Below are 15,891 nucleotides of genomic sequence, written 5' to 3' on the forward strand. Positions count from 1 at the left end.
TCATGTATGATAATAATGAATGGTAACATGATCAGTACTGCACATGGTGTGGATGATAGTGAACAGTGACCGCCATCTTGCGGTTAAAATAGGTACAAGTAGCAAGAAACGATTTATCAAACAGTAAGAAGTCCCACTCTGACCGTATTTTCAAGTATCACTGTGGTCAAACTTACTGTAGTCTACCAAAAACGGCTAAATGTACCGCTTACGATAGAAAAATGTAGTAATGAGAGATTTAAAAAAGAACCGAGGCGCTTGTGATAACTAGCATATGAAAGAAATATCTTAAGAGGCATCAGATATTTATCAGACCAAGGTTAGTTTTTATTTTCGATTGTGTGTTAAACCCTACTCTGGCATAGACAATCTAATGTAACGGAAATTGATCTGGTGTCCTAGCAACCTGTAGCATTAGTCCAACTGAAACTTTGGCGTCGAGGAAACGTCGTCTCAAAACGTTAGCTAGACCTAATGCAACTTTAATTTAACTATTTTTGCAACAAAAGTAACTGAAATACAGGGTAAAGTTCAGTCTTCAGTCTGGTTTAACAGGAAACAATTAGCTGTATATTTGCTGGCGGCAGCACACATCACAAAGGGTCGTGTCGTGGTTTGTGGAGGAGCTAAGATGATGTTTGAAAAGCTCACTTTGGCTTGTGATAGACTCCTATCACATCGGCAGCTCGCATGTTGTAACTCATATTGTGGCATCCCACTGCATGGGAAAGACATGTTGATTTACAGTAATGTAGATATCCAGCAGAAGGTATGTTAACAAAGTTTTGTTTACAGTGTGTTCCTTTTTAAAATAAATCAAGAATGCCATTAATTAGCTAGTACCACTAGGCAAGCTTTTGCAAGATGCCAACCACAATGAGCCATTATTGTGTGAAATTTGTTTGTAATGTAAGAATTATCCCATGTGTATTTTATATTTGAACAGCTGAACATGCATTTTTGTTTACATTGTTGCCTCTTTAACAAATAGCCAATTATATGTTTTATATAGGTTCACTATTCTGTATATGTTATGCAAAACATAGGTTAGGGTATTAATTTAAAATACTAAGTAGTGGTAAATAAAACATTTTTTAATTGAATGTTTGCACAAATTGGCCACAATCTTGTAAGACAAAATAGCATCTTACAGTATAGTAATATAATTCATATTCATTTTATTAAGGTAGGGAAAGAGAAGATGCTGTGTTGAATTGTAATCTGAATTCTGTAAGGCCTTGAGCTTTGTTTGTTAATAATTGTTGACACTAGGAGCCACAGACAGCATGGATTTGTTATAATCTAAATGTTTGTCCACAGCCCCTGCTGCTGACTGGCCACCATGGTGAGATCAGTGCCATGACTTTTGGAAAAGGAAGCAGACCTGTTCTCCTCTGCTCTGCCTCTGCCGATTATATCATTGTATGGGATATTGATCTGTGCCAGAAGAGAGCGATGGAGGGTAAGGACATATTTAATAGGTGCTGAAGTCTGTGCAGTAAAGAGTTGCTCCCTTATTTTGGCTTGCTGTCTTTAACATTAGTTTTATTCAATGTTTGATTTATTCATATCAAACCATACAGGACACTTTTGCTGTTACACTGCTAAAATGCCTAAATCAACAATTTCTCATAATCTCTATAATGCCCAACAACTTTAATTCCCTTTTAAATTACAGAGCTGTGAGTGTTGTCATTTTTCCTAAATTAAAATCTTAACAAGCCTGCTATCTAGTGAAATATTACCAGATAGGTCACTCACATCTACTATGGTCATGAACCTCTTTTGATTTGAATGTAAACACTGATTAAAATAGATTTCCTTGCAGGTAAAGTTGCAGCTGGAATAGTTATCGGGACTTTACTGGGTGAAGTCATCCATCTGTCATTCTGTTTCTCTGATGAACGAGTGGCTGCATGCTCAGGAGCTACTGTATATATTCTCTGCTCAAAGGTACAAAATGATGAACATTTTTACAGTTTCTCTTAATGAAGATAAACACATGCTGAATACCTTTGAGCTCATGAGTAAGCTCGATACTGTATGTCATTTTCTGTTTCTCATATTGATTAAAAATACGGTTCTTAATACTGTACTTTTTTGTGCTTCGCGCTATTAAACCAGATCGCTGTGAAAAAATGTGCAATATTGTTTGTTCATGATGGATTAGTAGCCATCAAAATCATCATCATTTTCATTGTTGTTTTCCACATTAGAGAAAGGAAGTTGTGTCTTCTTTGACCGGCCACCTCGGACCTTTAACATCAGCAGAGTTTTGTCCCTGGAATAAAGACATTATCATCACCACATCAGAGGACCGCACTTTTAAGGTACACACGCAAGATTCACAAATGATACAGTCAAAAATTATATGATGTGGTTGTATACACAACAAATACCAAATATGCCACTCTCTGAAACTGAGTTTTGACTATGAAGTACTTTGCCTCTCCTCTCAGGTGTGGGATTTAAAAACTGGAGGTGTATGCTACCACTCCTTTGTGCTTTCAGGTATGATATTACCCTTTATTTATTTACTTTTCATGTGGGCATTGTACATAAAGGTCTGAATGCTTTATTAGATTTGTACAGTAGAAGTGGTAGAATTAAAAAGTATTAGTGGGATCAGTTTGAATTGGGAACTGTGTAAATTAGCTTTGAGTATCCAAATATAAGTGTCAAGTTTTATGTTTAAGCACTAGTAAGACTTAAGTACAAGCATTTTATATATAATGATTAATGAAGTAAAAGTTTAGATATCATGTTTAGAGACTGCTATAGAGGAGTCAGAGCCTTGCAAAATGAGTGAAAATATGATATTCTCTGCTAGTTCAGCTAAAAATTCCTCAATTCTTTAGCCTCTCCACTGCTCAGTGCATTCTTCTTGGAGGAGACCAGGCACTTCATCACTGGCTCAGTTGATGGACAGGTTAGTGACCGACACACACCCTTTAACAGTTCAAAATCACCACCAGAGACTGAAATACTGCAAGCTATATAACACACCTGTATCTGTTTGGTTCAGGTGTGGTGCTTTTCTCTCCACGATGACCACAAGTGTCACCTGGTGACCAAAATGGACCTTCAGAAGATGGAAAAAAGACATCAAATGCACCAAGACACTGTGGGCCATCAAGCAGGTGATGTTAAAACCTAACAATGACAGAGAGGGTGTAGTACCGGCTGATCATGAACCATACACATCTTTTAAGCCTTGAGTTGTTTTGACACAACTTTTTGGATATTTTCTTTCAGAGGATGCAGATCAATCAGCTGTAGATAAGGTGGAGACTGAAAAACCTGTCTTCAAAATGGCTTTTTGTAGCTCACTTACTGACACCAATAATGAGCAGATAAAGTGAGTAAACACTGTATATGGATTTGTAGTATTAATAAGCAGTTTGAAATGTTAGATATGTGATTTAAAACATTAGCTCATCCCAAGAACCTGCTTGTTGCCTGTTCTTGATTTGCTTATGAAGGAGATTTTCTGGGCCTAGTTACCACAGGAGACTCCTGACTGGAATACTGCAATAATCACAATAAAGTTCCACACATCATGGCTTCAATTGTCTCCATCCTATACAGCTACTCCTATCTTATGCTCAGCATAAAACTAATGACGTGCTAAAATGTAAAACTTCTCCACAACATTATAACCTCAGCATGTAGCTCAGTGCAGGAACAGGATAAAAACAATCCATCAGACTCAACTTCCTCTCCATTATACTCTGTGTTGTAGTAGTTTCCATCTCTCTGGGTGTGCATAGTTTAGACTACATGAAGTCAAAGGAAACCTATAGGCCTATGGTGGGCATGTCTTACCACTCCATCACATCAGTATGTTTTTCTTTAGTATGCGGTTACGTTGTCTTTCCCCAAATGATCTGGAAAAAATGCTTTTTAGGGGAAATCCTGTAACACTGTTTTTCCATACGTTTCTGTGTGGGTCCCTGCAGGGACAACAGCTGGTTATGTATTGGAAGCTCAGATGGCCTGTATGTGGTGGATCTGGCTACCTCAGAGCTCCTAACAGTACTATATTTCAAAGGTAGGCCACTTGTGGTGTGACTTCTCCGATTACTACTGTACTGCTGTAATATGTTTAAGCAGTTTTGCGCATCTAGTGCACCATTACTAGGTTTTAGCAGAAATCATTTCACAAGAAAAACACACAAATCTTGCTTCTTCATTTTGGTATCTGGAAATATCTCAAGGTTGTTTAGGCTACCGTCAGGTAGCACTATTTTTATGGTCTTTTAGGTTAATAAGGTAATTGTCTTTCTCCTGTAAAACACAGGATTGCTCTTTAGATATTCCAATTTTGAGACATCAAAAAATATTTGGGTTGGCTTGCAAGATAATAGCCACAAAATGACCATCTGAACAGAGGTAACATATGGCACAGTGTCAATAAAAAGTCACCATCATAAACTTAACTAAAATAGAATGTATATATTTATCTATTGTAATGATATGTATATAGTGACAGTATATACTGTATTTGCTCACATTAACTCAGCAAATGATTTTCAGTGTTAGTTTTTTGCGTAACATACAGCACCTGATACATAATATGTATGAACTGGAAATATATTCTTCTAGATTACCCCAACCTGGGCATCACAATGGCTGGGTCGTGGTCAATCTCTCCAAGACGGGATAACTCTGTGAGTAATTCCAATAATATCTTGGTAAACCAGAGTAAGACACTGTACTCTCCTCTGTTGTTCCATTGGTCTATTTCTTGTGTTGCAAGTGATCCTTTGACCACTTGTTGAGGGTTGTGCGTGCTTGGCTTCTTTAGTCATTCCTGAATCTTGTCAGTTTATGACGATACAAGTCACATAAAAATGACAAGTTTAACTGAATTTATAAACATTTGCAGAATGAACCACTGAAATCAATCCGCATTGAGTAACTGGATCTATGTTCATTTTGTTTCCTGTATTAATTATGACTGTCTTAGGACACTCCTGTGCTTAAATTTTGATATTTTTATAACACAGCTTTTTATGTTTTCACAACCCACATAATGACATTTTTACAAGATTTGACTGCGATTTGCTTCCTGAAGGAAATTGATGTTTTTTTTGTTCCCACAGAGAAGCAAGGGTGTGTTGTAGTGCAGTGTAAAAGCACAACACCCTGACTTACTGTTGTCCTTATTTCCCTGAATATTATTCATAAACACATTCTTCATTTCTTTTTAAGACAGTTATGGACTAATACTTTTGATTTGAGATTTTTATATATTAATTCTTTCTTGAATTCCTTGTCACACAGATGGTATTTTTAGTGAGCTCTTTGTTTACTCCTTGCGTCGTGCTGTTGGAGTTACATCTTCGTGACCTTGGGAGGATCCGGGCTTGTGGTGAAAGCTTTTCAGTGTTCCCGAGGTAAACCTGAAGTTAAAGGCAAATATTGGTGATGCTGCTGTATGATGACTGCCTTGGAAAAATTGTCCTTTTTGCACAGCCTCTTCAATATAGAGATCAAAGTAACAAATGAACTCTATTGGTAAAAAGTCAGTATCTTGCACAAGAATCCTTCAGCCCAGCCTTGTATACACAGGGGCTGGAAACCTGGTTTTCTTCTAAAAAGACTACCTGCTAAATACAGTATTATGTAATATGGCATTGTAAATAATATTCTGTCATTTGCTTATTCAGTGGGAGTAGTACAGTCAATATCATGAAACAATTAACAAAAGACACAAATAGGAGGAAAACAACTGCTTCTCTGTAATCATTTGTAATCATTTCTTTCCAGCCTGGATCTGCTCTTCTCAGTGTATGATTTAACTCTGTGAACATTTTTTATATGTCTAAGCTTTTAAATCTGCATTAGTTTTAATAAAGTTGTCCATACTGGATGTGCTCCTTAATGTGCTCCAGGAAATCACACGTATTACTCTCACAATAACTACACTTTATAAATGCCAAAAAATTAAAATTGTCCCCCGGGGAAGGAATGATATTCATTCAGGTATTAGCTGTACCTCCATAAATGATTATTTAGAAAAATTCCAGCACTAATAAATAGTGATAATTTCATCAACATTATGTGTGTTTCTAATTTACAAATGCGTAATTTATGAGCCAAAGCATAATCATGTCAGCTTGTTAAATTTTGCAGAAATGCTGCAGTTATAGACTTTTGTTACCTTCTCTCAGACCCTGGTCACCTGACCTCACCAGCAATAGGACATATGAGTGTGGCCTGTTTTCCAGTTGGCCTCCTGCCTATGACTCCTGACTCTGACATTTCCATATTAACTTGGCCTATTATAGCCATTCTTGCCATCTGGTTTTTCATGAGTCAACAATATCATGGTACTGAGAATTAGAGGGACTAATAATCCATAACGGTGGAAAATGCTGTGCTCCTTTATTTCCAGTAACTCTTTCCCCCATTTCACCCCTCCCTTGTTTTCAGCTCTCCTCTGCTGCTTGAATCTCCTCTGAATGCTCAGTTAAAGAAGAAGGAACCCAGTCATCCTAAAAAGAAAGGTCAGCATCCCTGTCGTCTTGACACTACTCACTCACCTTTCACTTATGCTCATGCACATAAAATAAAAAGGGAGCTGCTGCTGTTTGATGGCTCTGGGTTTTAAAAGTATGACCCATTTTATAATTCACTCCATGACTGGCTCACTGTCTGTTTTGCTTGGCCTCAGACAATTCTTTTAAATTGTACTTATTGTAGATTTATAGAAAGTCTTGTTGGCTATTACAAGAGCCACTGAGAACCTCCTCATTATCTGTAAATATAGAGGATGGAAAAGATTCCATCCTTTGCATTGTGGGGGCTGTCGCTGTGGTATTCATAATTAGATTCCCCTCAGTTTCCATTTGCCACATAAGCAGGTACTTGAAATTTTGCAAAAGTAAGAGTAACATTTAGAGTGATACATTTTTACTAATAAGCCCAGTTTGTTGCATGGATGATTCTTGCAGTAGTGGATTCCGAGGTAAAATGATCCTATTTGTGGTTCTTTGGTGTATCATTAGGATCTGCCAGCTTGAAACTATTCTGCTGGAGACCTACAGTATACTGAGGTTTACATGTTGCTCTTACAGAGAGTTAGTGCTGAGAAAGCCAGTATTAGCTGGGCTCCCCACAGCTGGAGTGAGGGGAGCTGCCAGTGCCTGACTATGTAGGAGATCTTCACGGGAGTCTAGAAGTGCTGCATGACTACAATGTCGACCAAAAACCACAAACATTTACAGACATAGTGCTTCCCACTATGCTGCGCTCATGCATCATTGTATTGTTAAGGATATCTGCAGAAGTGTATACAAATTACACCATAAACCTCTGAGACTCCTGGAAAGGAAAATGTTCTCCACTATAAGTCTGGCACAAGTCTGAAGGAGCTTTTTAAAAAGCTTTTGTGTGAGTGCAGATTAGATATCTTTTGTCATGTCACACTGCCGTGTAACATAATCACGAAGTGAATGAGGACTGTTGGCTTTTCGAGATGATGATAATCAGGCGCTTTTACTTTTTGCATGATGTCACCTGTCTGAAGTGTAAACCCCAAGTCCTGTTTTATGGTTGGGATAATCAGTGAACTACTAAAGCAGCACTTTCATAGAAAGTGATCAAGTCAATAATAACAATAACAATATACCTTAATACTTCAATGTTTTTCTTTGTTAGGAATATGTAACTTTATAAAAAAAAGGTGCCTTAATTTGTCCATGAATGTCATCAATGTCAAAAAATGAAACGACAAGCTTAGATTTATATAAAAATACTGGGGGCTCATCCACAGTATCATCTGAATGACTGCTGCAAGACAATAAGTACCTTATTGTTTAGTACTTCTTGTTAGGTTTCATATTTGTAATTGCTTGCAGTCTTCAGGTATGGTGCCTTTTTACTTCTACTCTTGCTTCTTTTCTCCTCCTGTGTGCCCCACTTTTCACAGCTCAGTAAGGCAATAACTCATACCAGTGACTCTGGTTACAGTCAAAATAATACCTTAGAGTCATATATACCTGCTATGGTTTATACATTTTTAGAAGCTTGAATTATTTAGTCTTTTTCTTGGGCCACATTCCATCAGCTAACTTAGAGGGAGGTCTGACTTTTGCCATCTCCCATTCTCTGACTAAAAACTCATGAGCCTTGTCGCTTCTAATGCAGGCAACCCAAACTGTAAAACAAATCGTTGAAACAACAAATCACATAATCTAAAATATTGATAGATATTTTAAGTGTTGTCAATCCAAGCAGCCAAATAAGCTCTCATGGTTTTTAGTCCTAAACACAGCAGGAAGGCTACATGATGGTGCAGCACTTTACTGGTTACTGTCACCATAACCTTTTGTAGCTCTTACACATCCTGATATGTTGAGCTAGATTGAAGAATTTCAGTATTATGAAACTTTTTGCCATAATGGTTAAGACAGCTTAGGCTAAGTTTTACATAATGAGAGCTGTAAAAGGAGCACTCAGCAAACTGCTGTGATTTTACGCAGATATGACACGACTTGGAAATTTGTCTGAAACTCTCACTTTGCTTCAAATAGCATCTAGTGTAAAGTCAGCGTAAATTATAAGATTTTTACTGCCCCATAAAACTAAATGACCATTATACATCAGCAGGGAGTCAATAGGGCTGTTGAGCAACGCCAAGTGATTGTGTTGCCCGGTAATTAGATTTCTGGCATAAAATGCTTATTGCATATAATCTGTTCTGGCTCAAAAGCTAGTTCCAGTACCACCTTCACACACAAAACAATGGAGGAATGGAGGAAGGTGCTACATGTGAGTGACCAGTGGCAAGAGGGCTGAACAATTAATCGAAATATTATCAAAATTCCAATATGGCCAAGTAGAATATTCAAAGGTCAGGAGGTGTAACTTTGATGAGGGTAAAATATGCCACAATATGCCTTTATAAATGAAGCATTGTGGTGCTACAGAGATACCCCGGCCTTCAAATCATGTTCTCCAGACATAGGGGAGCATGTTTGTGTGGTACAAACCCCAGCAGAAATCACATTATCATTTTTATATTTTTTTCAGGGAAAATGAAATTCAAAAATGATCATTTCCAGTTCAAGTCTCATGACTCATATTGCAATCGCAAAATATCTGTCAAAATAATCACAATATGATATGTCACTCAGCCCCAGGTGGGACAACACCTTTCGATCTTAAGTTAAAAAGGCAATGCCATATTTGTTATGTACTGTTTTATACTGTCTTTGCTGATTTGTACAATATAGTACCAATTTGACCTAAGTTAAATACCAGGTTCACCAAACCTTGTATATTGCTTTGTAAGCACCTGATACAATGAAGGCTTCTTCATGGGAAAAAATTAAGTTGAACTAAGGAAGCAAATAAGAATATTGCTTTTAAAGAAGCAACCCAGCATAAATAGTGCCAGTAATACTTTCATTTGGGGCTGGACAGATAAAGAAACAACATGTACATAGAGAAGCTCAAATTTCAATTCAAAATCCAAGGAAAAGGGAAAAGAGTAATTGTTCAGAGGATGTCAAGTGTATTTTACAGGAAAATACCATTCAAGCCAAAACCAGAGTGAACATTGGCACTGCTCATCAAAGATCTCATCCCAGATAAGACTGCTTTGAAAAGAGAAACACTAGGTATTGAAGTTATTAACTATAGGTTTGCTTGTGGTTATTGACTGTCATCAGACATTCTGTTATTGGGTTTCTTTTTCAAAAAACTTTAAAGAATAGTTCAAATGTCACCTGCCATTCTGACATTTACACAATTAACTTGCCCAAGTTTACTTGTAGTTTGTAGTTTTGTTAGTCAACTAAATCCATGACAAATTAATGTAATGTAATTAAATACATTTTTACAGGTTACAGGTAATAAACTAGTGTTAATCTGGGGGCTGTCAACCAAATCAGTATATTTTTAATGCCGCTTGTATTTGACAGGAGAACAGTTTTTGGAAAGCCTCACACATTTTAATAGCTGTGGAAAAAGTGAGCTCATTGTAATGTAGTAAAGGCACTGACAGCGAACAGGGAGCAGAATGAAACATCCCACAGTTTGTGGCTGATGCGCTTAATCCTCACGGCGCAGAGTGGTCACCCAGTAATATTGTATCATCCTTTCATAGTATAATTCATGAAAGTCCACTTCAGTATAATGAGTAGTTCTATCCCAGTTATGGAAAATACTGCACAGAAGTCTTTTTTTCCTTTGAAGATTTGACCCATATTGTATAACTACTTACTCATGATATCTGTTGATTTGTAAATGGGACTCTTTGTTTTTAGTATCTTTTATCTCTGTTTGTTCACATGTCATTTATACTCATCCAATTTGTGGTAATTTCTCTGTGTCTTATTTACCGGCTGGTCATTTCACAAAGGAGGAACAAAGGAGCAGCCTCTGGTTTTCCATTCAAAAGTGAAATCATCTGGATACACCAGTGCCCCACGGTAGGTCTCACACTGTACTGTAAAATACTCCAGATAAAACATACCTACAAAGTGATCTTCATTGTATGACTTGTCTTGTTTAAGTTAACTTTACACTCATCCAGGGGAGGTCAGTGTGGGCAGAGGGGCAAGTAGAGCAGGTGTTATTTCCCCAGAAACTTTTCAGGGATTCTCAGACAGTCCTTCAGAGAGGGTCAGATCACAGAGCATCACCCCATGGTGCCTCATCACTGCATCTGACTGGTTTTCACACAGTCATCTCCTTTACTGACAGTTGCTACTGGCAGATTCTCAAGTTTTCAACATGATAAAAACCAACTTCTTTATTACTTTCCCCCATCAGCCTTTTACAGCTATTTCAGCAATGATCTATTTAACCTCCCCCTGGAGACACAATCTTTGTGAGTTCCCCACTAGGCATTCCCAGCAAACCCTCCAGGCTTGTCTGGCATTCAACTCATCACCATTTTGCAACTAATTAGTATGAAATGAGATTTGATGAATCAAACAATCTGATGCATGAAACATCACAGGAAGATTTTTGTTTTGTTTTTGCTTTTCAGAAGGATAATGTTTTCACCCAAAACAAATATTCAGAAGAGTCATTCCTCTAAAAAGGCTAACAAAACTACGTAAGCTGTCCCATCATTTAAAATACAATGTTTAGAAAGTTTTAAAATGTTATTTTTGATATAAATACTAAACCTCTTTTTTGTCATTTAGAGGTTTACTCAGAGATTATCCAGCAGACAGTGCAGCACCTACTGTTCCACATGTTCATCTCAGCGTTGCTAACAAGGCAGTCAACTGCCTTCATTATTCAGGTGAGATAATCTTACATCTAACATAATGATATATTTAAATAAGTGGCCAGTCAAAAATTCTAAAATCATTATGCATTTCTGTCTTCTCAAATATTACAAAAAGTATTAGTAAAAGTGAGTATAGATAACGATAATCCCCAGAACAAAGAAGTAATAAAAAGAAGTGTGAGACAGAGACAAGAGTATGAGGATCTGAGGTTTTTCGGTGAGAATTGGAGGTGGTACGCTTTTCCATTTTTGGTAATAATAAATCAGCTGTTGACTAAAATATCCTAAAACAATTTTGTTTCCTTGTCTCTCCCAGGTGATGGAAAACAAATCCTGTGTGGTCTGGGCGACAGCTCAGTGTTATTGTACAAGTCCTCCCTTACTGGCAATCCAGCTGTCTACACAGGTGCATGAAGCAGACATGAGTATCCATACCCTAAAAACCTCTGGTTGTACAGCAACACCCCCCACCCAAAACCCTGCAATTGTACATAGTATACGTTGATATCCTCACATTTCAATCTGTTTGTCACTTGATGGATCAAGTGCAGCAGAAACAGACTCCACAAGGGGGCAGGAGAGATAAGAGGACAGAAGTTGAGGTGACCAGCAGGTCACTGTGAGCCTCTTCTCTTCACTCTGCCCGACTCTCTGAACAGTACCATAAAAGTAAATGTTGCATCCATACACAGTATCTGCAGTTTAATTTCAAACCTCTATCTCTGCATGCAGGTCATGACAAGCCAGTGAGCAGTGTTAGCTGGAGCCTCAACAGACAGTGGTGGTTGAGTGCATCAGAAGACCAGTCACTACGAGTCTGGGCGCATGGCAGCACAGAGCCTGCCATTATCATGGTAAATGTCCCATGCATTCACTGACGCACCCTTGTACTTGTGTGTTTTTTCCTTTTTTTTTTTTTATAGGTTACATTTAATCTCTATCACCCTCATGTTAACTATCACCACTACATGCCCTACCTTAAGCCTTAATCAAACCTTCACTCACTCATTATTCTAAGCCTAAGTCCTAACCATAAAATAACAGTGAAATGAGGACCAGCCAGAGTGACCTCATATTGCAAAAATGTCCTCCCTCTGAAGGTCTAAAAACTCAAATTGGTTCTGAAGTAAAACCAAATAACTACAGACACATGCTGTACACATTTTTCACTCTCACTTCTGTCTTAAAAGACGGCTGTGATTACTGGAAGGATTTTCTCTGTAATTGCAGTGTTGCAAATGAGGCAATGATACCACACTTGAATGACAGTAAAACAGTGGTTGCTACTGTATCCACAATGTTTTGCTTCATGTTCTCATTTGTTGTTCTTAGTAAGATGCTTTCAAGGTATAATGTCTCAGGTTTGGATCCTGTGATAAAGTTGCATACTGTACTAAGATATGTGTAGTGTATCAAGTGTGACGGAAAGAGTGAGCTATATTATTAAATATAATGGTACAATGCAGGTAAGAGATGCTATGATGAAAATGACCCAATTTGCTTAGACTGTAACACATCAGAAACTTAGTCATGCACCTTTATAATTGAGGGTTTGTAGGGGAATTTCTGTATAATGTTCAAAATGTATCTTTGACATTTTAATATAAAGCCTGCTTAATTCACTCTTTCCTTTTCTAATAGAATAGCCTCATGGAATTAAAAATGAGAAAGCCAAATTAATTGGGATGATAAATGGTGTGTTTCTTGGCTCAAAGATAGCGACTTTGTCATTCAAAGCATCTGCCGGACTCAGAGCATCCAAAACTCTGATCATACACAGACCCTCCTTACTTCATTGGGTATCATGTTTAATAGGACAGTCAGAAGTGTGTCTACTTTCCCAGGCCAAGTGAAAACAAAGGTCTGTCGTCAAAATCCGGGGTGTCCCCACTGCTGATGTTAACCATCTCAGCTTTGCTCTACTCAGTGAGATTGTTTTGAGCTTGGCTGGGCCTGTAGCCTTTGACTGCTTGGTGTTCTTGTGAAACAACCTGGCAACAAGTGCAGGTCTTTTCAGGGACAAGAGCTCTGCCGGGGTGTGCCAGATTTACAAATAGCTTTCCACAGTTACTGTCCACTTGAAAACTCAATAAAGAAATAACTTGACCACACAGTATTCTTTTTAGATTTCTTGTCATTGGACGTCTTTAAATGTCAGATAGTTGTAGCACAACTCTAAACCTGGACAGAGTAAAAGTCTGACAGGACAGCCCATCTGTTTGCCTCTTTTACCTTGACAGACTCTAACTATGCCCTTTGTGGGTTAAGGAGAACCACTACATACCGTGTTTCTTATGAGGATGCCTCTTCCTGAGTTAACTCCCTCCTTTTTTGTAACAGATTTTCTTTTCCCTTTTTCCACATGGTATGAAAAACGCCTCTATCAACTGTGGGTAGACAGAAATGAGGAGTTGTTGGTTGTGAAATTGGGTCAGGGATATCTGACTTGAGCAAACATTTAAGATTAAATGATCTACTATTAATGCTCATTAAGTCTATTGCTCTGAGTTTGATGGGATTACTTAGACAAAGCCGTTTATGCAAATTATCACATTTGAGATTGTTGTGTGTATCATTCAGAGCACTTGAAAGCTCTAAACTATGTACAGTACTCACTCTTATAGCTTTTTATTACTTTCAGAATGTGATTCTCTTAGCTGTGACTCTACTGTAAATTACAATACATTGTTAGACAACACCATTTGTGAGCATACTTTTTCAAGGTTATTGTCTTTATTAGAATCAATTACATTCCCAGCAATTAAAAAAAGAAAAGTGGAAGAGAAAAGCATTGATAAGGTGTATTCTTATTATTTATCCTTCATATTAAATTACATTAAATTATATTTTTAATAGTATGTTTTCCTGCATCATGTATGTCTCAATAATTTCAAGAGAGATTTATCATTGTCTGTCTTCTTTTCTCTTGAAGGGTGACAGTTTGTTCTCCAAACCCATAAGAGGTGCTCAGTTTTACTACCTCGACAAATTTCTGCTTTTTGCATCTGGACCCTCCCTGTACTTGTACCTGTATAATGTGGACATCACACGCGATGACATCAAGAGGTATTACAAGTGGTTACTGTATATACAGAACAGTTTAACATATGCTATAAAGTCGATGATGATACAAAAGCTAGCTATTGGTTGTGAGTTGTTTTTACAGATGCACATTAATTACAATTTTGATATGATTGCTTGTTACATTATGCTATGCAAAAAAATGTAGATCACTAGAGTTAGGGGGAAAAAATTCTCTTTGTTTTTTGTGTCACGCTGAGTCAGTTTTTCACACAACTGAACACCTTGGGTAATCAAATTAAGTTATGGGTCTTATACAGTTGATAGTAAAAATGCATGTTTTTGAAGAGTGTCAGACAGTCTACCAATGGGAAATCAACAAAATCCTTCACCAGCAAGGCCTCAAATCATACATTAAACTATGTTATTAACATAGCAGTAGTCCCATTATACTGTATTATCTCAAAATGTAGTATTTGACTGTTCAAGCATTTTGCACAAAAATAAGGGATATCACTGTAATATTCAATTTCTGTATCAGTGTACTGTATTTACTGCTCATGCTTTTTATATTCTAGTTTTGTTTTAATTAACTGTTCTTTCCTGGAAGCCACAGGTAGAATACAGCTGAAACACGCTGAAATGGCATGGTACTGGTGGTACTGGTTGTTCTCTATTTGTGCTTTTTTGTCTGAGAAACATCATTACATAAAAAAACAGATTGTGTTACACAATCATAATGGTATACATTCAAATCTCAATGCTGCACAGTAGAACAGTGTTTTTCCTGTCTTGTTGGCCTCTAACAGTAACATTGACACATTGGGGTTAAGTGCCTTCCTCAAAAGAAGATTAACAATACTTGCAGAGTAGAGAGGGCCTTTTCCAGAGACTCAAACCAGTCACCTGCCACCTGCAATGCAAATACATCTATTGCAGCAACACTGCAATTCCACGTAAAAAGGGGATATAGATCAAGATTTGTCTTTTTTATAGGAAGCTGGCTTTATTGGTGATTTGATGGGGGCCTGGCTTTATTTAGCTGCTACCACAGTCACTGCTGACACTCATTACCACCTAAATTGCTTGACTGTGTACTGTAAGCTGTCAGAGTTTACTCTGGAGGCCAGAAAAATGACAATAAATGGCCTCCATACCCCTTTTTAGCAGTGCATGTTGCTCATTCATTATTTTTCCTCTTTCGGCAGTAATTCATGTGATGCGTCTTGTGGATGGGAAACAATTGAACTGTCACCATTCAATAAAAACGAAATCATAAATCCATTGTAAAGGGTAGTGCCTCCTACTGAATTCTCTCCTTCAGCTGTATAGCTCAGACAGGGAGCAACAATGATTGGTGTGTGGAGAGATTATGTTAAAAGTTTTATCGTGTAGTTACCTTCGTCGGTTGAGAAAATAATGCAACTTCTATTTCTTCTTAGATATCAGCAGCGGAGTGTCGTCAAATTGGCGAGGTGCCTTACAACAACATCACCAACCGACATCACTGCCTTGTCTGCAGTCAATGATTTCTTCTCTTGTATCCTTTTTGCTTGTTGTTATTGTTCGTGTAACAGGAAGTGTTAGTGTCTAGACTGCACTGTTGCTGTGGAGGG

The 15,891-nt window shown here is 37.6% G+C and overlaps 1 protein-coding gene across 1 annotated transcript in view; it reads left to right on the top strand.

The window, feature by feature from the left end:
* Positions 1-631: 631 nt before the first annotated feature.
* The window catches only part of wdr27 (WD repeat domain 27), a gene marked incomplete at its 3' end in the record, with an annotated part of 51,770 nt that continues 36,510 nt past the window's right edge, over positions 632-15,891 (top strand). Inside the window, exons 1-16 of the mRNA XM_022744018.1 lie at positions 632-769; positions 1,321-1,462; positions 1,829-1,953; positions 2,217-2,330; positions 2,460-2,511; positions 2,859-2,929; positions 3,026-3,140; positions 3,256-3,358; positions 3,960-4,051; positions 10,373-10,442; positions 11,006-11,074; positions 11,166-11,266; positions 11,571-11,660; positions 11,987-12,108; positions 14,187-14,320; positions 15,718-15,815. Coding sequence (XP_022599739.1) covers positions 632-769; positions 1,321-1,462; positions 1,829-1,953; positions 2,217-2,330; positions 2,460-2,511; positions 2,859-2,929; positions 3,026-3,140; positions 3,256-3,358; positions 3,960-4,051; positions 10,373-10,442; positions 11,006-11,074; positions 11,166-11,266; positions 11,571-11,660; positions 11,987-12,108; positions 14,187-14,320; positions 15,718-15,815 — 1,636 coding nt within the window. The remainder of the gene's footprint in view (positions 770-1,320; positions 1,463-1,828; positions 1,954-2,216; positions 2,331-2,459; positions 2,512-2,858; positions 2,930-3,025; positions 3,141-3,255; positions 3,359-3,959; positions 4,052-10,372; positions 10,443-11,005; positions 11,075-11,165; positions 11,267-11,570; positions 11,661-11,986; positions 12,109-14,186; positions 14,321-15,717; positions 15,816-15,891) is intronic.

Source organism: Seriola dumerili, unplaced genomic scaffold (assembly GCF_002260705.1).
Source record: "Seriola dumerili isolate Sdu_G_001 unplaced genomic scaffold, Sdu_1.0 BDQW01000073.1, whole genome shotgun sequence".
Taxonomy (NCBI): domain Eukaryota; kingdom Metazoa; phylum Chordata; class Actinopteri; order Carangiformes; family Carangidae; genus Seriola; species Seriola dumerili.